This window comes from Sycon ciliatum, chromosome 2, assembly GCF_964019385.1.
Source record: "Sycon ciliatum chromosome 2, ocSycCili1.1, whole genome shotgun sequence".
NCBI classification, from domain to species: domain Eukaryota; kingdom Metazoa; phylum Porifera; class Calcarea; order Leucosolenida; family Sycettidae; genus Sycon; species Sycon ciliatum.
This window is the reverse complement of record NC_088644.1, coordinates 19,483,544-19,505,846: the sequence shown is the minus strand read 5'-3', so window position 1 is coordinate 19,505,846 and position 22,303 is coordinate 19,483,544. Positions and strand designations below refer to the sequence as shown.

The window sequence follows — 22,303 nt, the reverse complement described above, 5'->3', positions numbered from 1 at the left end:
AGAGGAAGATCGTGCACACAGACGTAACTGAGAGGGTCATGCGACATGCAGCTATACCTTTAGCTTTGCAGTCTGGTCATTGATCAGCTTTTGGATATTCAACTCCTCCTTCGAACTTGCCATTTTGTCCTGAAAAGAAATTGGAAAACATCCAGTGAAAATGCAATATCGCATCACCTCAAGGTAAATTGCGGTTTGAAAATACGCCATTAGACTCTTGGTAATATGTAGTGTATTACCACATCAAAAAGACGATGGCGGCTTTATTTTTACCGGCGTCATCCAGTGAAATGAAGGCAGTGGCTTGGATGCAGAACCGTGATTCGTACCTGCGACTCTACTGACACATAGTGGATTGTCGTCACTTTATGGATAGGTACTTGCATCTTGTTAGATATGGTGAGTGCTGTGGCTGGGAGTGCTTCCCTACCCACAAACACTGGTCATAAGCATTGCTCAAACAATCAATACGCAAAGACATCCAAGGTGCGATGGCAAATTTCCATCAATTTTCCTTGCCATGTACATCTGCATCGCCGTGATACTGCCAATAGCATGCAGTATCAACTACTACGGGAAAAGATTAGTACTACTATTTGAAGTACAACTAGCAGTAAGTTACCTGGATCTGCTGTTCCGCCATGTTCGTGAAATCAGACCTTAGCTGAGCGAGTGCTTGCGTCAGCGCCTTCAAAGGAAATGTGGACGATAGAAAGCATGCGGGTATAACAACCAAAAATACACATGAAATAATTATGGAAACTTGGCTAGGGTTCTAGCCAGGAAAAATCGTAGGGGCGCGGGAGGGGGGGGGGGGCAGGGGAAACAAACAGTTCACACATTTTTTCATGTTTCACTATTGCCTTGTCACACAAAATGCAACGTGTGGGCGCATGGAGAACCCCGGAACATGGTTCGTTATCAGAGTGGGGAGCATCAGAGCAGGGGCGCTACCTCCCCCCCCCCCCCCCACACACTTTGGCTAGAACCCTGCCAACATTGCCTACAAAACTGCTCAGTGCCATATTGGAGGTGCCTTGTATGCCTCACTGTTAATAGAGTCATCAACACTGGGTGGCTGTGTTAGTTCTGAAACAAGGGATGCAAGGTTATGCAATATGCATTGTCACTCACGACAGTACGCCAGTACTTACTTGATGCTGTTGCTCTTTCGCAGCCAGCTGCTGTTTTAACTTCTCCACGAGAACTTTCATTGTTCTGTTAGGTGCGTGCTGGGCTGCCTCTTGAGCAGCTAGCAGCTCGGCTCTCGTCACTTCCAGCTGCGTAAAAGAAGAACATTGTGAATAGCATCAGTGTTGCTCTGTAACAAATCATCTCAACAGTCACGAGAATATAATTATTATAACCAGGTATTGAGAAGAAAGGCCAAACTTTACTAGGACATTTTCATCGACCATTATGATTCCGTATTCTGCACCACATTAGGAATGCTAATGCTTCTACAAGACAGTATTCTCTCTTGCCAATTACCTGTTCTTGAACAGCAGAGAGCTCCTCAGACACTGCCTTCCGAGCATGTTCTGTTCGTTGGTAGTCCTCACGGATACTATCCAGTTGACTACTCGCACACAAATGAACAAACAGGAAAAGTGCAGCAACAGTTCAGTCACTCAGGAAGTTGTAGCATGTAAAGAGATGCCACTATACCTTAGTACCCAAAAAAACAAATTGCGTTTCGATGATACCGGGCTGGGAAGTTCCACAGGATCTGTTGACTACGCCACACACTGCCATTCCTACTGACCCCCAGGCTTCCCAGACCAGTGCTGCCATATGTTAGTATGCACACATAACTTTACCCCAAGGACGACTGGAATGGGACTACATGATCTCCCACTTAGGGCTCAAACTGATGATATCGAAGTATTGTTCTCTGGGTATCTTGGGCCAACCCATGCATACTGGGTGCCAGCAACACAGACCAATACCATGTTATTTGATTTGACTGTCCAGGTCATGTCCTGTAGTTGTGGCTTTGGTCAGTTTAATTGTATATCACCACGGCATCAGGCCAAGTGTCAGTCGACCTGCTGTGTTAGCTCAGTACACTTAACCCACTGTTCACGCATTCAGACCATGAATCGACCTGTAACTAAGTGTGTACATACACCAGTACTATACACATAGACAAAACCAGTTTAGAAAAGGGCTTGATCAAAAGCCAGTTTAGAAAAGGGCTTGATCAAAAGCCAGTTTAGAAAAGGGCTTGATCAAAAGCCAGTTTAGAAAAGGGCTTGATCAGCATCTGGTGAATGGCAAGGTGATCATGCTAGGCTCAAAATAGCAAGCACCTTTCCATTTGCTGCTTGAGGTTCCTCAGGGACAACGTCCATGATGCCTCTGCTTCCCCGTGCCTTTGCTTCTCTTTATCACATCTAGCGAGTAATGCTGCTATTGTCTTGTCCTGTTCCGACACAATATCCTCAAGCTCCCTCAAACGATCCAGCTGTAAGGTGAATGGATGAAGCAGGAAAGCAGGATACGAACAATACTACTTTAAATAGACGTGTGCACATCAAAATTCTTGGCGGCACAATTGGCATGTTCTCCAAGAAATAAAAATATCTGCATTGAAGCATTGAAGACGGAGTCGTGGATACAGTACACTTAAGCATATCTCAGAGGTACATCTGAACACATACACATTATCCCCACAACAATCATTCCCAGAGCAAGTCAGTGTCAAAAAGCTTCAATAGCTACTGCTACTGGGCCCATGTTACCTGTTTCTGGGTTGGAAGAGGAGGGTCAGCAACTCTTGTTGATTCCTGGAAGAATCAAACAGAAAGAGCATAATGGTAACAATTCAGTATTATCAAGAGTTGACAAATTTATCAACACCTTTTTGGTTTGGTTTGATCAAAGGGTATACAAGTACAGATATAAGAAGAAAATGTAGAAAAGCAGAATAATATAAGAGACAGACAAAGGCAATGTTCACTGGCCTGGAGTGGATTAGAATACTCTCCCAGAACAGGTTCAGCAAATACACTGTTCACAGAGACGGCTTCAATAATCCATGTGTACAAGTTAGCCCCCCCCCCCCCCCTCCCCTCCCAGATAAACCTGTCCCCGACATTCCACATCTTATGATCCATATTGTTTAGAGTCTTCAACACATAGATCTTGGTACCAGATTCTCATTAATGTTTTGCATGTATATCGACTTACCACAGCTGCTTGCCTCAGCTTTTGGAAAACATCATCACTGCCAGATTTCACCTTGCGTGACAACAAGGCAATCTGCTCTTTCTGCTCATCAGTAGTAGCTGCACACTCCTTTCAGCAAAGCAAAACCAGGAAATAAGAACATCCCAGGTAACAACCAATATCCTTGCACACTCAGTGTCACACGACAACTAGTACAGACTGTACTTAAATTACATCATCTCCTAGTTAAAATAATAATATTATATTAGTAGTTCAAGCCAGGGCTGCTGCAGCACAAGTATCATATGCTACAACTACTGAAATCGGGTAGCGGGAGATGAGGAAGAGAGAGGGGGGGGGGGGGGAGGGAGAGAGACTGATCCACTCTAGTTCACCTCTTGAACTTGAACAAGTCTTGATTGGTACTTCAGTAGAACATTTTCCTTCTGTTGTAGCTGCTCTTTCAACGACTCGATCATGCGCTGTGCTTTCTTGATTGCTTCTTTCTCACGCGTGGACACTGTGTCTTCAGTGGTCTCCACATCACTGGGATGCCCAGTGAGACGAATGCGAAGTTCAGTCTCCACCTACAGACAGCAGTACATCACGACAGAATCCTATGAATATCATCAATGGGTCAAACCAGATTGTCCGATAACTTCCCCTTTTGAAAACTCAATGGCGAAAAGAAGTTTCTTTCAATAGCCATCTTCAGGATTGACATGATCTCTTGCTGGATAATTTATCTCTTTCAGTCTCAGATACATAGAAACTCCGTAGTTAGCTGTTTTGACATTCACAGGCCTCATCAACCAGCATGAAGTCGTGTATGAATCTGGTTTGGGGCACACTAACCTTTTCTTTTCGGATGAGTTGTTGCTCAAGTTGACATCTTTGGTCATCAAGGCTTCGTTTATCCTATAAGTACCACAAAACCAACAGAAGAACCAAAATGGGCATGCAGGAGATCAGCAACTACCATAGCCAAGAGATCAGCAATAGACATGAATCCACAAAACATAAAAAATCCACAAAAGAACATGACATCCCCAATAGACAGCAGATCAACAATAGACAGGAAATTCACAATAGACAGAAGATTCACAAAAGGGATATCTACAATACAACTTTGGACTTTCCAATTTGTATCTTTCCCTCAAACTAATGTATATCTACAATACACAGCAGATCCACAATAGACAGGATATCCTCAATACACGGGAGATCTACAATAGACAGCAGACCCACGATAGACAGGAGATCCACGATAGAGAGGAGATCCACAATAAACAGGAGATTCACAATAGACAGGAGATCCACATAGACAGGAAAATTGAGGAAATCCACAATAAACAAAAGATCCACGATAGACAGGAGATCCACAATAGACAGGGTATCCACAATAGATCGCAGATTCACAATAGACGGGAGATCTACAATAGACAGCAGATACGCAATAGACAGGAGGTTCACAATAGACCGGAGATCCACAATAGACAGGAGATCCACAATAGACAGGAGATTCACAATAGACAGGAGATTCACAATAGACAGTAGATTCACAATAGACAGGAGATTCACAATAGACAGGAGATTCACAATAGACAGGAGATTCACAATAGACAGGAGATTCACAATAGACAGGAGATTCACAATAGACAGGAGATTCACAGGGACAGGAGATCAACAATAGGTAGGAGATCCACAACAGACTGAAGAACCACAATAGAGAGGAAATCCAGATGGACAGGAGATCCACATAGACAGGAAATCCAGATGGACAGAAGATCCACATAGACAGGAAATCCAAATGGACAGGAGATCCACATAGACAGGAAATCCTCAGTAGACAGGAAATCCTCAGTAGACAGGAAATCCTCAGTAGACAGGAAATCCACAATAGACAGCAGGCACATAGCCAGTGGGATGTTCTAGGTTTTAAGCACACATTGAGTAGGGTGCTTTGGGTCCCCGCTCCAGCCAATGAAAAAGCTGAGGATCTTGCGAATCGAAATATGGCATGCTTGGACCATGAAAGGGCTGAACACATGAGGTCCTGTGGGAAAATTGTTGAAACCCCCCCCGATTGATGATCCTGGCTACACTACTGGACAGGACCTGAAGCTGCTGGGAGTCATGCTCGACCCCACTCTCTCCTACAGAGCGCACACTCGCAGTGTTGCACTGCGCGCCTCCCAAAGGCTGGGTTTCCTACGAAAGGCAGCACCCATCCTGGACGACCATGGTCGAGTGACGGTCTACAAGGGATTCGTGCGACCCCTACTTGAATATGCCCCACTGGCCTGGTCGAGCGCAGCCGCAACTAACATGGCCCAGCTGGACAAGGTTCAGCAACGTGCCCTGCATTTCCTGGGACCTGGAACCATCCTCCAAAGTCTTCAGCTTCGTCGGATGGTGGCAGCCCTGTCATACTTGTTCAAGCTGCACTACATTCCAGGGCCTCCCCAGGTAAAGGCCATGCTGCCACCAACCAAGCCCCCTGCCGTAGCTAGCATGTGCACACGGCAAACACGTCAGACGCACCATGCCTTTCAGCTGAAGTGGACACCCCCTCGCACAGCCCCTGACTACCTCCTGCGATCCTTCCCCTTCTTCGCCATCACACCCTGGAACAACCTGCCTGCGGACCTCCTGCTTCACGAGCCTCATTCAAGACGCCTCCAAACCTTCAAGGTCAACGTATGTAAGGATCTAATCCGAAAGAGATGGCTGTGGTCCACACAGTACCTGTGACGATGATATTGAGATTTGAGACCCATTTAGTATTTACCTCTCTACTACTACTTGCTTGTTATGATTATTGTCCTCTTTCTTCATTTTCCCTTCTGGTTTAGTCATTACACGTATTAATTTATATTATTTGGTGCAATACTAGCGCCCCTTTCTCGCACCAAATTGTTATTTTTGCTACCTGACCATGCAACCCCCCCTTTTTTTCGATGCCAGGTTGCAACGCTAACGCCGAGACCCCTGGTCGGTCGAGTTGCTCCCTGTACATCGGCACGTCGTCCCTACATCCCCTGTGTCTTGTCTTGTGTTTGTCTCCACATGTCTCTTTGTAGGGCTGTGTTCCCAATAAAAAAAAAAAAAAAAAAAAAAAAAAAGGACATCCACAATAGACAGGAGGTCCAAACACTGAGTTCAAGCACTTTTTCTACCAGATTCGACATCATCAAGGTTCCGAACTCCAAACCAACAATTAGAAGCAGCTCAATGAAGCTGCTCCATGCTTCCACATTCGAAGCACATTAAACAAGGTAGATGGGGTACATGCAGCAGCAATGAATTTCTCGTCATTTTGTTTTACTTTATAAGTAACTAGTGCATGTAACCTTTTCGCAGCTTGCTTTCGATTGCTATGATCAATACGATGCTGGGCGTACACTGTAGATCAGTTGTCAGGAGCGTCGGACACGGTACGGTCACTACGGTATTGACCGTACCACTATTTGCCCCAAGTACCCTGTTAATTCAATCAATAAAATGCACTGATTTGGGCTCTAAATTTCCAAACTTTTCGGCTCAGCCACCCCTCACCCACGAGTAAATTGTACTTCAGATGGCTGACCGTACCACACTAAATTACCTTCCGATGCCCCTGGTTGTACATTACCTTTTCCAAAGCATCACAGTGGTCCTGCAATCTGGCACATCGCAGCGCTTGGTGCTTGAGACGACCAACAGCCTGTTCTAATTGTGTTGCAACAGGTTGTGATGGGTCTGGTACAAGACGTTGCGAACTTCCCAGCTGTAGTAGCAAAAGAAAGAAACAAACATTGGACGACTAAAAGTCAAAGGAATATTAAATTTTTATGTAAGATAGAAGAAGAAAACACAAGGGAACGAGTTATGAAGCAACTATCCACGACTGTAACAAGATAATAAGCAGTCAGAAAGTGCGATAACAGGGCACAAAACTGACAGGCTGCTGAGACATTCAACGATCTGAGACCTAGTCCTACCCAACAATGAACCTTCCTAGTTGGAAGGCAGTTGGTTTGCGCACTGGAGATGTGTTAGAGCTAGGTCTCAGGTCGTTGAATATCTGAAAGTCTCAGCAGCCTGTCAGTTTTGTGCCCTGTTATCGACGTTCTAACTGCTTATCATCTGGTTACAGTCGTGGATAGTTGCTTCATAACTCGTTTCCATGTGATTTCTTCTTCTATCTTACATTTATTACTGGCTCATTATCCGAGCTAAATATTTTATGTATTGGAGCACCTCACATGCTAGTTTGTACGTGAGGTATGTGGGTTCCAGTGAGGGCTGCGTCCCACCCGCCTGTGTGGACTCACAGGAAGCGTGAGTTTCGAAGGCTGGAGAAAAGGTTGAATGGTCGCTTCTTAGAGGACGACTACACCATAGCTTAGTGGTAGAGTATCGCTGGCCATCAGCGAGGGTCCCTGGTTGCAGTCCTGGTGGCGAGAGTCATTTTTTCTTCAGACTTTTACCGTGTCCAACTCCCTCAAACTAATGAATAATATCTATAATCATTTAAAAACCTTCAACTCGGAGTAAAATGATAGGAATATGTTTATGGGGTCCGGGAAAGTATCACAAGGTATTTTTCTACAAAACGTTTGATATGGTCCAATGTTGTCGAGATGTCTCCATACAATTATAGCAATGCCCACTTGAAACCCTCATGCAATACAAACCTTACCTCATTGGCAGACTCTAGCATTCGTTCCTGAGAAACCTGGAGTTTATGAATGGCGTCTTCCAATTCGGCTTCTCTTCTCTCCCAAGACATAAGCTCAGTTTCATGCTGCTGTTGCTCCTTTACAAGGGATTCTTCGGCTTGCAATGCAACCTCTTCATGATGATCATTGGATAGCTGCAGAGACTTGATCTGCAAAAGTGCACACACATAGCGACCAGTTTCCTGAGTTGCCAAATTCAATTCGTCTATGGTAGGGAGATCTCCCTTCTCACAGGGCTGCCAGTAGGAAGGTCGACTGCCGTCAACATGTGTGGGTAAACATGGGCATCCCATGTAAGCACGTTTAACCATGCATAGGAACAGAGTGCTGGTCACAAGAACACATGATTGCACCAATGCACATGCATAGTTAGCATACTTGCCGCAAAATCTGTGCCGAGTAGGGAGGTTTTCCATTCTGGCCGGGAGGGGGGGGGGGGGGGCGGGGCGGGGGGTAGGGGGTAGGGAGATGTTCCAAAACATCAACAAAATCCTCCACCTGATAGGGCGATTTTGGCACTTCAGAGTTCGGGTTCCATGCACCATGATTTCCCTGTTGCTTTCTCTCTCCACTTTTCTTCTCAGTGCTACACGCCAAGAACCACACATCAATGTGCAGTGCACAGTGAGTTACGAAAGGAGAGAGGAGAAAAGAGCTGGGCTCTCCATGGTAACGAATGGGTTCCTAGCACAATCAAGTTGCCCAAAGTTGGCCGGTGAAGCTGTCCACTTTTGATAACTAATGACAGGAAGAGTTCAAATCGGATGTATTTACCTCTGCCTTCATTTTGTCAACAAGACGCAGCTGACGCAAGTTCTCCAGTCGAACTTCTTCCATCTTACCATGCCATAGCACAATCTGGAAATAGTGAAACACAGTCGACATGGTACACGTATTACTAGTAATTTACTATTTACTACTGTACAGCACAGTCAACACAAGCCTCTAGAATGTGTCCATGCAGCTGCTATGGCATAGTGGACCTTTCATCAGGTGGTTGCTGCATAAGAGGCCAGTACCATGATTACAACTTCAATGGCAATGGAGGGGCACGGTACAGAATTATTCACAGGGTACGTGCACAACATCAAATCCAAAAGGGCATCAGTGCAATCCCCTGGTGCATGTGCAGATCCAGAAAGCAGCTTACCTTGGATGCATGTGTGCCATCTTGTAGGGATCCTAGCAGTTCCTGAACACTAGCTAGTCGTATCTGCAGCTCAGCAAGCTGATCATCCACTGCTACTTGCTGATCAACAGCCTTTACCACAAACAGTAGGGAGCACAATGAAGAGCTAACATTGTTAAATATATAGGGCGGCAGAGTGCAACTTCGTCGACCCGATGCCCCGGTAGCTAATACTCGACTATTCGACCTCTTCTTTATCTGCCCGGAAGCCCCCCCCCCCCCCACCGCTGGTGGAGCAAGTGAGGTTTGTGCTGATAGATTAGTAGTGGTCTGGCACACATGGTAGATACTAGATACTGGTAAGCCGCAGGTTAGCAGCAGAGAGCACACGCGGAGGAGTTTGGACTAAATCGACGACTGTTCATGTTACATGTAACTTACTTCCTTCAACTTCTTCTCAGCATCGCAGCGTGCAGCACGGGCATGTCTTAACATTGTAGTGTACTGTTCTTGCTGGGCTAGAGTTACACAGCCGGAGTACTGACGTCGCAGCATCTGCACAGGACCAAGGGACATGCATAGGCATGCATACACATGCATAGATATGCGTACATGCACGCACGCACATACACACCACACCCACACACTCTCTTTTCCATGCACACACAAACACACATACACACTTTCATGCATGTACACACACACACACACACACACACACACACACGCACACACACGCACACACATACATACACACACACACACACACACACACACACACACACACACACACACACGCACACACACACACACACACACACACACACACATGCATAATATGTACCCAGGTATAAGCTTGTTCTTCCATTAACCCAGCAAATGCGCTGCTTTTTTTTAGCTAATTTGGACTTCTCCTACCGTCCTTCGCACCACCAGCAAATGAATCGTCCAGATCAGCATGGCTAAATGGCATACCGGAAGATAGTGTTCTCGTATATACCTGTATGGTATGGCGTAGCTGACACTGTTTACTAATGGCTGACATCTTGCACTGGTGCAGACTAGCTGTCTTTGCATCACTTTCTTCTTGCAGTTTGGCCAGCGATGCCTCCAAGTTTGTCACCTACCACCAGAAGAAACAACACGCAATCTTTATGAAGAAAAAAACGCTCCGAAAATCTTCTTGTCATCTTTCCCAGCTACACAATCATTCTGCAGCCAGCAAGAACATCACAGAAAGAGAAATAAATGCATGCACCATTCACAACTCAATCATCGTCAAAACCAATTACACCACGTGCATGCATGTGTGTAGTACTGCGTACCCCAGAAAAAACACCTTGGATGACATTAAAACTCAACGCGGGTGAAGGTTCACCAATGTACAGCAATGGGTTAGCCTGTAAGGTAGTGCATGATTGTACTAAGAAATTCCTCATTTTAACTTGCGCCTACCTTGGATGAAGCCTGGTGCAGTTTGTGCATAGCTGTGGCCTCTCTGACTTCCAAGGCTACAATGTGACGGTGTAGTTTTCCTGATCGGCACAAACACAGATTACGAATGTGTTGCTGCGCACGATCACATCAGAAGGCTCCTAGAAACAGCTACTGATTTGGCGAACTGGCACATGTCCGTGAGGCAGGTGTCATGATAGTCAATCTCTATGGGTATTTACCATTTGGGGGAAATTCACAGAAGCATGGCTGTTTCCTGGAGTGACAATTCATATGGCATGTACCCGTCTTCGATTCAAAAGGTTACTACAAAATGGGCCCCTTCTTATTGTTCTCACCGATCAGGGTCCTTTCATCCGTTCTGGAGGTATTTTCAATCAGCTGTGTTCTAAGAGAATTCATCTCAGCTTGATGCACAGTCTGCCACAACTCCACCGTGTTTCCATGTTGTGTCAGCACACCCAGTTCGTTCTGCAGCCGTGTCACGTCGGCTTGCAGTGCAGCTTCAGATTCCATCAGCCGCTGTATCTGTTCTCGACAAGCAGTTGCCTCACTAGCAGGGATGCAACCTGACCAAGCAAAAAATGAACACAACAGATGCATAGAACACTCTCCAGAACTAGTGCAGTTGCCTGAACATGATGGTACGACAAGTATAGTCATTGGCATGCTATTGGTTTCTAGTAGCAGCATTTGATGTGCCTTTCACCATCTCAACATGTGCACAAGTCCTAATACTTGACTGAAAAATGGTCTGGCCAAAGCCTGACCATCAAGACCACCAGCTAAGTCTCCAATAGGCATGTGAATACAGCCACAATGAACCTTGCTTCTCATGGTAGACTTGACAGCTCATTTGAAAGATAAGTGGCAAGAGACTGGAAACACAGAACCACCAGAACACTCATAACTGTACACTTGCTTCATGAAGGTGACAGATTGCTTGAAAGACACAACAAATAGGACGGAGAATCCACAATTCTTCAGACCAGAAGCATCTCCTGTCCCTCGGTGAAATGATCAAAATGAACAAGAATGCCGAAGAGTACATTACCATTGAGTTGTTGGCGAATGTTTGATTCTTGCTGCTGAGCTTCTATATTGAGCTTTGTTAACTACACCACAAGCAAGCAGGCAAGCAATCAGGCAAGCAAGCAGGCAAGCAATCAGGCAAGCAATCAGACAAGCAATCAGGCAAGCAAGCTGGGAAGGACCGATTATGGTAGAGAGAAATGTCCATCAATAACTGATTCCAGCTGATACGACTGCTGCACGCATCCATAATCGTGTGCTTAAAACAGCACAGCATGGTGATGTATTGATACAATGATCCAGTATGGTGTGCGCAGAACAGCACCACGGGGCAGTGCGTTGATGCTGGGAATACAAAAAATGTATATGGGTGAGTAATGAAGGAGGGACTAAACTGTCACGCTGTTGTGAATAAATATTTCCCGTATCTTTTTGGTCATACACACCATGCGCTAACCATACCTCTTCAAAGTGCTTTTCTAGTTGGAAATTTCTTTCTTCCACTTGTGCTACTGTACTCTTGAAGTGGTTCATCTTTTGGTTTGCAAGCTCGGCCTTCTGTTCTGCACTGAGCGCCTTCATCTCCAGCAGTGAGACTTGTTGTGAGGACCGTAGATGATGCTTGCCTTCATCTGGCCAGCATGAAACCAAACATGGCACAAAGAATACAGTCCTAATAGTTTTTACTCGGATGTTTACCAACACCAGGGCTGCTTGACAGTGTTCCTTGGGTGCCTTATGAAAATGCTATTGAGTTTGCAAAAACAACCTACAATTTCTGGCAAGGCATAAACAGCATGTTGAACACACGAATATTACCACTTGCTCCAGCTGTCTTCAACAAGTGTTCAGCTTTGCTAGCTCTCTCCTTGAGTAGTAACAGCTCGGCCTTTTGTTCCTCTACTTGTGTTTGATATCTGGATGACTGAGACTGTGCACACAAAATACCATCGCAACACTAAAAATGAATATATCTCATGCCACAACAAATATGCGTGTGATTTTAAAAATGTCTATCGCTAGTCTATTGCATTAGAAGGGGCCAGGGAATACAGGATTCCTGTCAAGGAACTCAAGTACCGCGACTGGGACCATAGTTTGGTTCAAGTTGCTTTTAGAAAGAGGGTTTCCTAGGAGCATTCGAACAGTTAGACTTCACCAATTAGTTGTCGTGTATTCTCTTTTGAAAAGTGAATTACAAGCAACCGATACCAATATAGAGAGAGGATTGGGTGTCGACTTTTACACCCCTCCACTAGAAATTTGTTTCAGGCCGCATACATGAACCATTCAACAGGAAATATGTACTAATATGGTTAGATTTTTAGGGAAGGTGTGCCCCCTCTCCTCAACAGAAGTCTGGTGTCGAGCCAACGTTTGCCAGACGGTATCTGACTGGTCAAGAGATGGTGAGCATTAGGTGTTTGTGACGAAGTAGAGCATGCTGGTGGCATTATACACAATTTCGTGGCACGCATCAATGTTTAGCAACCTACCAGGGACTTCAGCGGCATGCATCAATGTTTAGCAATCTAGCACCATTATTTCAGTACAGCGTGATACCTTTAACTCGTCTATAGTTCCCTGAAGATCCTCGTGCTGTGCCTGTTGGTTCAACAGTGCACGGTACTTAGCAGAGAGCTCATTCAAATTGGTCTGAGTCTTGGTCAGTTCCGACAGCGGCGAGGAGTTCTCCAACCGCTGGCTTAGAGCACCAAGACGAGCTTCAGAGAGGATGCGGTACTGCTGCAAGGCGCTTATCCTTTCTTGACACTTTGCTTCCATTGACAAATGATCATTCTTCAGCATGTTGTAGTCCTGGATAGCAAACAAACAATAAGGAAGCACAGTTGACAAATGTAGCACATCATAGCATTACAAATTGCATGTACTGGTATATAACTGCTCCTTTGGAAACCTGCACACCATTGCATACCTCACGAGGGCATTTTTTGCCGAAACGTAATAATTGATTGAGGAACGATTTCGAGTTTGCAAAGTGAATGGGAAGAGAGCGGGTCTGCTCTGAAACCATTTTTCCGATGAATGCTGCAGCTGCAGGAAAGCCTCACCACTGCTACAGTTTACAAAGGACACATAAAGAGCCATGTTTCCTGTGTCACAGTTGTTTGGCTGCTATAATATAAGTACCTCTACATGTCAAGGTGTCCAAGGTGTTAAGATGGCTGCTATACAGCTAACAGTATGTCACAAAAAATAGCGAGTTTATACAGTAGGATATCGGGGAGGCCGGGTAAGTACTGCTGGCATAATAGTACTGGAGAGTACTCCATATCCATGTTTAACATACATGTATCTAATTTGCAGTAGCAGCCCCAGCTGTCATACTATCATTATTTACCTCTGCAAAGCTCACCATTCATTTCAGAAAACGAGAATTACACTATCCATTTATCAGCAGACACTACCAATAATAATAATGATACAGCGTTGATTATGGGCAATCGCTACCTTTGCATCACTACCATACAGAAAGAGGGACAACTTCGTCTCGAAAGCACACATAGTTCCAACATACTTTGGTCAAATGAGAGTGATCCTCCATGACTGTCAACAATTGTCTTCTAAGCTTCCTCTCTGTGATCTCCATGTCTGTAACACGCTGGCTGAGTTCGGAGAGGTATGAATCACTAGCATCCTTGTCTTTTCTGGCTTCATCCATGCGCTGTTTGAGAGAGAACAATGTCCAGCAAAGGTAGGTATTCAGGAGGAGAAAAGACATTCCGACCGGACCCTCCACACACCTACAGTTGACTCCTGATAGGAAATACCACTGTCCAGGAGAATTAGCTAATTTTATTGCCGAAGTTCTTGAATAGAAATGCCCGCACACCATATAAGCAATATGTCATGACTGTCAAGTGGTCTGAGTGCACTGGATTATCAACCGACACTACACAGTACGGTTTGTTATAAACGAAAACAGTTCACTACAAAGGGTCATTCTGTATGGGTTTAAACGGGGACATGGTCAATGGTTGGCTATACCACGAAATTCGCTAGTTCGTTATAAACGAGGTCAACTGTAATCTTCTTGCTAGAAATTGCCACTCCAATTTTCTAATCATTCCACAATGACATCACACTATCATGGTAATGTTTTTTAAAAGTATAATAGCAGAGATAACCTGAAGCATACAGAGCATCACACCAGCTGTACCTCAAGACGTGCAATAGTCAACTGGTCAGCCACATGCCTTTCTTCAAGCTGAGCCTTGTCCTTCTTGATCTGTTCTTCTTTGCAGGTCCATAGAGACTTATCTGATTCGTACTGCTGATAGAGCAGGCCCTGGTCAAACAACAAAGGAAGCAACATGGACAACAGCACAAACTAGCTGCACAGCAGAACCCTGAGTACCGAGCAATCTACCTAGCTTTTAGAGGGGATGCGAGCACTGTACTTTTCAAATAGTTGTCAGGTCAATCGGCAGAATACATACTCAGCATGTCAGCTCTGAAAGTTATGAAGTTGGACAAATGATGTTGAGCGCATGCAGGTGCTGTCACGACGACGAACAGTCCCAGTAACTGTTATGATTTTCAACAAAGAACTGGTGTTTTTTTCTTTCTCCCTGTGCCTACTCATGTACGAGCTCGTAGATGCAAAGCGGGACGAATGACTCAGCAAGTTTCAGAAGAAAGAGCGTCTAAACTCATGATTAGAAAGCTGCTAATGCCAGTTTATCAGCTTCTAACTAATACTTGGTCAAGGTCAAAGAGCATGGCAGAGTTACAATATAAGTACATATCCCATGTCAAACACTCAGTCTACTGAGTTATAATATAAGTACATATCCCATGTCAAACACTCAGTCTACTGAGTTATAATATAAGTACATATCCCATGTCAAACACTCAGTCTACTGAGTTATAATATAAGTACATATCCCTTGTCAAACACTCAGTCTACTGAGTTATAATATAAGTACATATCCCATGTCAAACACTCAGTCTACTGAGTTATAATATAAGTACATATCCCATGTCAAACACTCAGTCTACTGAGTTATAATATAAGTACATATCCCTTGTCAAATACTCAGTCTACTGAAACCAGTACAGGCATGTCTAGCTCCACCAATGCACTACGGCTAACAATTCACCGTTAGGCGCTGCACCTGCCGCTAAGGTTTACCGGGTGCTAGCGGCCGTCGAGAGTTCCTTTCGGGAACGGACACGATAATTTCCTTTTTTTTTAACAATTCAACGCCAGGCATTTTAACTACAATGCGGAGGAAAGAAATAGTATCAGTCTGTGTTGTAATAATGACGTTTGAGATGCTATTCACAATGTCAGACATGAACATAGCCGCACAGCAGCAGGGACTATTGCAAGGGATAACCTTTTGTAAGTAAAATGTAGGCGGAAGTCCAAATTTGGCAGGTTATCATTGAGAGCTTATTAGGATACTATAATACCTGCTGATGAAGTATGGAGGCTGTCTGACTCTGCACAGCTGATAGTGACCTCTCCGATTTCCGTAGCTGCTCTTCTTGGATTGACAGTTGCTAGCAACATCAACGAAAGAGATGAATGGAGACCAAAATCCTCAATCCTCGTCGCATGTTTAAACAAATTAAATAGGAATTGGACTTTCAAAGTCAAAAACTTATTTCATTCAATACGGTGTGCTCAATGATTTATAAGGAGCCTCAACAGTCAAAGTCAAAACTTCTAACTGAGATCTGTGCCGAAAGGAAGCCTCTTTTGTATGGGTGCACAACTCTTTGTCAGCAGCTCCAAGTGAAAGTTTGTATTGTACTAGGTTCATCATTGAACTAGATAGGTGTCCAGTGTTAATCCTACACTTCTACCAGAGAATCCCTAACGGAAGATGAGGCAGACAATAGTATACAGTTGTTTTTGCAAAGTAGAGAGAGAGAGAGGAACGAGAGAGAGAGAGAGAGAGAGAGAGAGAGAGAGAGAGAGAGAGAGAGAGAGAGAGAGAGAGAGAGAGAGAGAGACAGACAAACAGACAGACAGAGAGACAGACAGACAGAGACTGACATAGACAGAGAGACAGAGACAGAGAGACAGAGACAGAGAGGAAGCTCTGTTGCAACTCGGCAGAGTTTCATTTTCACTCCTGATCATCAGGCAACTGTGCGAAAAGCTGTGTCTTAGGGCATTGAGCACTCTTTAGCAGTGTAACACCCTTGCCGATCAGTGCCTTCCTTATAGTATGTCTAAGATGCATACCTCACTAATCACACCAGCCCCAGGGTGAATATAATGCACAACTCGTCACAGATTTTCTTAGTGTTGGGCAACAGCAAACACTGGCAACTTAACAGTCATAGGTTCATGCAAAGCAGTTCAAAGACTCTTCTCCTGGTGGGCTCTGACTCCACTAAAGGATGATTAATTGACTGAAACAATCCAAGTAATACGACCAAGATCAGAAACACACAGCCAAACGTTATGCATTGTCAGGAACACTACAGAACAGATTACTGACTCTAACTGTCTTGTTCCTCCTCTTTGCAGTAAGTACGAGCCGCTTGTATGATTGGCTTGGTGGACAGTTTCAACTTAGCAAACATACTAACAATATATGATTTTTTAGTCTTAACTACTTACATGTAATGTATGCAGCAATTGCTTGTTTAAACTGGCAATAATCTCCGCTGATGTCAGAGGAATTTCCTCGGGAAGCTTTGTGTTATGGTGTTTGGAGATTTGAGCACCTACCAAATAGCCAGACAGATCCAATCACAAAGGCCAGGTAAGTTCGCAATGGCCAAATATTTCCACATTTGTACTCCAAGCACACCGTCAAAAGGTTTCAACTACAGCACATTTCAATCCCTCTAAAGAATAAGCTTTGAATCCCAACACTGCCACCAACAGTTGTTTTTCTTCTCTCTTTTTCTTTCCCTACTAGTTGCTATTACACTCACTGATCCTTATGCACAGATATACAGCATTCCCTCACTAGTGGGACCATTGTTATTAGGCCAGGGCCTGTTTTGGACTTCCCACTCTAAATAAAGAATACAAACAAACAACAAACAACAGTACATACCTATAACATGAACAAAGTCACCAAATACAAGTACTAGTATATTACAGCGAAAAGTACACTTACTAGAAGCACACACTGCCATAGAAATTTCCACATGAACAAATTCCAATACGGGAGTGGAAGGATAGGCACCAAGCTTACCTGCTTGCCGTAGGATGGCAATATCCGACTCTAGCGTCTCAATCTACATGTACATGCAGGCCATATGAAGAGCAGATCAACAACACATAGGATTATGAAGATGCAAAAATTATGAAGGTATTCTGAACTGAGCATGGAATCTCTTTATATCTGGGTAGTTGAAGCAGTTTAGTATTTACCGGTAACTGTTATCATGGAGTGTTGCGTGCATTGGATGAGTTTCTCTTATGGCAATTGCTCTTGAAAAGTTCAATGACACCTTTGGCGCCATCAAATTATAGATAAATATCAAGTTTGAAGCTCAACCTTCCAAAATAGAGCTATCTCGAGACCGCTATACACAAAAATACATGCTTACCTGAAGTTCTTGCCGTGCTTTCTGAGAAGTCAATTGCTCACATAGTTGCTGACTTTGGCGTAGCTGATCTCCAACTTGCGCTGACTTGCCCACAAGCTGATCAATTTGAGCGCGTAACTGGAACGCTACACCTTCTTGGCTACCAGGACTGTGTCTAGCATGCCATAATGCTAACAGCTCTTCCAAGCCATTGGACATTAGCTTAGTACCTGCTACGGCACTGGCCACTTCATCTCCACCTCTTCGTGACACCAATTTGCTTTTTGATGCTTCTGACTCGCGTGCAGGGAGAGACTCGATAGCTTTCACCTGTTGGGCCACATCTTTCAGCAACCTGGATAGCTCAAGATTCTCATCCGCCAATGCCTGGTAGATGATCAGGACAGAAGCCAGCGGAAAGTGTGTGTGAGTGGAAGAGGACAGCAATGCAACCAAGACAATAAAAACCTGCAAAATCACTCAAAACCCAGAATAGGATGTTGTATAGATCAAGTCTGCAGCAAACAAAAAGTCAACAGGTACACACTGACATGGCCGTAAGACATAAGCTGACCTTATGCTGTCAACAGGTACACACTGAAATGGCCATAAGACATAAGCTGACCTTATGCTGCTTCTCCAGTTCTGCCTTTTCTCTGCTCAGGATTGTCATGCTGGACTTTGCCTGCTTGTAGGATAGCCTGACTTTCTCCAGCTGTGCACACAATGTCAGAGTGGACGCACCCCATAAAGGATACAAGTACATGTATACAAGTACATGATAGGTACATGTACGCGCTTGAAGATAGCTGACGAAACCGCTTATTCGCATGGTGCAAGTCGTCCACGTTGTCAGAAGTACACAGTCTGTACGAGTACATTCACTCAAGTGTGACAGGAGCATGACGTGGCTGATTGATACTGATACATTAACGTTTTGACCATAGTCTTCTCCAGAATGGTATTTAGACAGACAGACAGAGTGATGGAAATGGAGGACTCCTTTCTGCAAGTTTTCAGTCATCACAAAGAACCGGTGACAAGAGTTGCTCCTACCTCTTCATCACGATGCTTCAATTCCTCTTTCCATTCTTTCAAGGAATGCTGTGATGTCATCACTTGCACGGGATCAGGGCGTGGCTCATTACGGTGATCAGCATTTCGAAGTAAGTCGGCAAACTCCTCCACAGCAATTAGATCCTCCGTTGTGAGTCCAAGTTGCACCGCCCTGTTAACATGTGGATTTTATACAGCCATGAAAAGACACTGGTTTTAGTACTCAGTTGAAAAAAATACCTAGCTGAGTTTTGTAGGCTAGATTAATTTAGGATACAATTTTCAGGGGTTTGTAAAGATAGCTTAGCCTTGCTTAGAAGTGGAATATGTTCTCAAACTACTTTGAAAGTATACTGTGACCCACCGTACACACGGCTGTAGTGTACAGTGGCCGCAGCAAATAGCTCATGAATCTAAACCTAGAATGTATGCACCGATTGTACTTGCTCATGCACCACTTTTGATTCCATTGCGCACAGGGCCCCATTCGGCACCATTTGTACTTTGCATGTCCACTGCCTTAGACATAGCACTAATAAATACGGGGCAAACTTCATGTCAGCTTGCGACCTACCTTTCTCCTCTCTGCATCGCTTGGATAAGTAGCTGACGTTTCAATTCAACACGCTCACTCTCCAATCGCTCCACCTCTCTTGCCAAATGCCTAGCTTTGGCCTTCTCTTGCTCATTAGTGACACGCTTGTTGAACTGGAGTTCATGCATGAACTCAGAGGACGTACGATCAATACCAAGGCGTTGACACAATTCACTGTTTTCATCTTCCAGAGAATTGACAGCAACTTGCAGTTCATTGACTTGAGTAACAAATCCTTTGATATCGCTGTGCACAGATCAAGACATGAAACCACACATAACGTTTATTTTACCACAGCAAAATGCTGTGCAACTGACTGAGGTAGGAAAGATGAATGCTGTGCAACTGTACTGAGGTAGGAAAGATGAATGCTGTGCAACTGTACTGAGGTAGGAAAGATGAATGCTGTGCAACTGTACTGAGGTAGGAAAGATGAATGCTGTGCAACTGTACTGAGGTAGGAAAGATGAATGCTGTGCAACTGTACTGAGGTAGGAAAGATGAATGCTGTGCAACTGTACTGAGGTAGGAAAGATGAATGCTGTGCAACTGTACTGAGGTAGGAAAGATGAATGCTGTGCAACTGACTGAGGTAGGAAAGATGAATGCTGTGCAACTGTACTGAGGTAGGAAAGATGAATGCTGTGCAAATGTACTGAGGTAGGAAAGATGAATGCTGTGCAACTGTACTGAGGTAGGAAAGATGCATGCTGTGCAACTGTACTGAGGTAAGAAAGATGAATGCTGTGCAACTGTACTGAGGTAGGAAAGATGAATGCTGTGCAACTGTACTGAGGTAGGAAAGATGAATGCTGTGCAACTGTACTGAGGTAGGAAAGATGAATGCTGTGCAACTGTACTGAGGTAGGAAAGATGAATGCTGTGCAACTGTACTGAGGTAGGAAAGATGAATGCTGTGCAACTGTACTGAGGTAGGAAAGATGAATGCTGTGCAACTGTACTGAGGTAGGAAAGATGAATGCTGTGCAACTGTACTAAGGTAGGAAAGATGAATGCTGTGCAACTGTACTGAGGTAGGAAAGATGAATGCTGTGCAACTGTACTGAGGTAGGAAAGATGAATGCTGTGCAACTGTACTGAGGTAGGAAAGATGAATGCTGTGCAACTGTACTGAGGTAGGAAAGATGAATGCTGTGCAACTGTACTGAGGTAGGAAAGATGAATGCTGTGCAACTGTACTGAGGTAGGAAAGATGAATGCTGTGCAACTGTACTGAGGTAGGAAAGATGAATGCTGTGCAACTGTACTGAGGTAGGAAAGATGAATGCTGTGCAACTGTACTGAGGTAGGAAAGATGAATGCTGTGCAACTGTACTGAGGTAGGAAAGATGAATGCTGTGCAACTGTACTGAGGTAGGAAAGATGAATGCTGTGCAACTGTACTGAGGTAGGAAAGATGAATGCTGTGCAACTGTACTGAGGTAGGAAAGATGAATGCTGTGCAACTGTACTGAGGTAGGAAAGATGAATGCTGTGCAACTGTACTGAGGTAGGAAAGATGCGAAACTGATGCCTATAATAGGATAAGTTGATTGTAATCGTCGGTAACCTATTTCATACCAAGAGAAGGAAGAAACGCATCATAGCAGTCTCATTTTTTCCACAGAATTGGAATATAGATAGGTTTTGGATTTGCACAGAGCTTTTTTATATGGGGCAAGTGCTCAATTCAGCCAAGCTTCCAACAGTAACTTACTCGTCACGTAACGATACTTGGGTTTTAAGTTCCTGGATCTCTTTCATGGCTTCTGTCAACCCATAGTGTCCCTATCCAAAAACGCAAAATAATGGTGAAAACAAAGGCCACAGCTGAATTGAATACCACGTGCATCACAGCGCTAGTGCTGGTATAGGGTATCACGTCACACTCGGTCAGCAGTGTACCACATTGTCACTCGCTGGAATCAGACCCACTTCCCCGGATACACATTCCGACAGCCAAATTCAACTAATTTGTGCTGCGTGAATGGGGCTGTGCTTGTAGTGAAACGTGACAGATGTGTGCTAATTCTTAGGGTACCATGCTAGACACGGGTAACTGACTAGTGTGCAGAAATTATTACTGCACCGTGATGTGCTTTTGGAAACGTACCTGACAAGATATTACACATATCGTATACACGCATGCCTTGTAGACACATCAAACACAAAGAAACGTACCTGGACTAGTGCATTGATCTTGGTCAAACTAGCTGCCAATTGCTGATCCTTCGCTGCTGCATCTTGAGCAGCCTGAAGCAAATGTAGAAGAAAATACTCCAATTTGTATCAACCAAACAGGCATTGTGCGATGTTTCAGTCCTATGAAAGGCTTTCAGGTTTGTTGGTATTGGCAAGGTCCTATCTAGAACACATGAAATGTGTCCTCTTTTGAGTTTGCCCAATATGCTCCCAGTGCTGTGGGGTTTGTTCATCAGGTTTTGCAATCCGGCATCCACAATTCCATTGTCATTATGTGGGAATCACAACAATTATGCTGAATTCAGTTAACTGCATTTGTTGTTGAACCAAACACTGGTTTTGGCCACAAGTTGTGATCAGAAGAACGATCTGGACTGAAATCTTGACACTGGCATATCACTCAGATACATCTAC

The 22,303-nt window shown here is 44.3% G+C and overlaps 1 protein-coding gene across 2 annotated transcripts in view; it reads right to left on the bottom strand.

Moving 5' to 3' along the window:
• Positions 1-22,303, bottom strand: part of LOC135809067 (centrosomal protein of 290 kDa-like) — a 41,791-nt gene that overhangs the window by 5,640 nt on the left and 13,848 nt on the right. For both annotated transcript variants that reach the window (XM_065322328.1, XM_065322327.1), the window contains exons 17-48: positions 21,869-21,940; positions 21,405-21,475; positions 19,667-19,933; positions 19,093-19,264; positions 18,662-18,751; positions 18,058-18,423; positions 17,700-17,742; positions 17,114-17,220; positions 15,952-16,041; positions 14,693-14,821; positions 14,051-14,197; positions 13,075-13,329; positions 12,331-12,442; positions 11,974-12,143; positions 11,534-11,594; positions 10,818-11,048; positions 10,480-10,559; positions 10,025-10,147; positions 9,466-9,579; positions 9,046-9,156; positions 8,670-8,753; positions 7,856-8,044; positions 6,806-6,940; positions 4,027-4,089; positions 3,567-3,758; positions 3,193-3,300; positions 2,745-2,789; positions 2,313-2,467; positions 1,492-1,579; positions 1,155-1,280; positions 623-688; positions 58-129 (exon numbers count right to left, since the gene is read on the bottom strand). In XM_065322328.1, the coding sequence (XP_065178400.1) occupies positions 58-129; positions 623-688; positions 1,155-1,280; positions 1,492-1,579; positions 2,313-2,467; positions 2,745-2,789; positions 3,193-3,300; positions 3,567-3,758; positions 4,027-4,089; positions 6,806-6,940; positions 7,856-8,044; positions 8,670-8,753; positions 9,046-9,156; positions 9,466-9,579; positions 10,025-10,147; positions 10,480-10,559; positions 10,818-11,048; positions 11,534-11,594; positions 11,974-12,143; positions 12,331-12,442; positions 13,075-13,329; positions 14,051-14,197; positions 14,693-14,821; positions 15,952-16,041; positions 17,114-17,220; positions 17,700-17,742; positions 18,058-18,423; positions 18,662-18,751; positions 19,093-19,264; positions 19,667-19,933; positions 21,405-21,475; positions 21,869-21,940 (4,134 nt within the window). The remainder of the gene's footprint in view (positions 1-57; positions 130-622; positions 689-1,154; positions 1,281-1,491; positions 1,580-2,312; positions 2,468-2,744; positions 2,790-3,192; positions 3,301-3,566; positions 3,759-4,026; positions 4,090-6,805; positions 6,941-7,855; positions 8,045-8,669; positions 8,754-9,045; positions 9,157-9,465; positions 9,580-10,024; positions 10,148-10,479; positions 10,560-10,817; positions 11,049-11,533; positions 11,595-11,973; positions 12,144-12,330; positions 12,443-13,074; positions 13,330-14,050; positions 14,198-14,692; positions 14,822-15,951; positions 16,042-17,113; positions 17,221-17,699; positions 17,743-18,057; positions 18,424-18,661; positions 18,752-19,092; positions 19,265-19,666; positions 19,934-21,404; positions 21,476-21,868; positions 21,941-22,303) is intronic.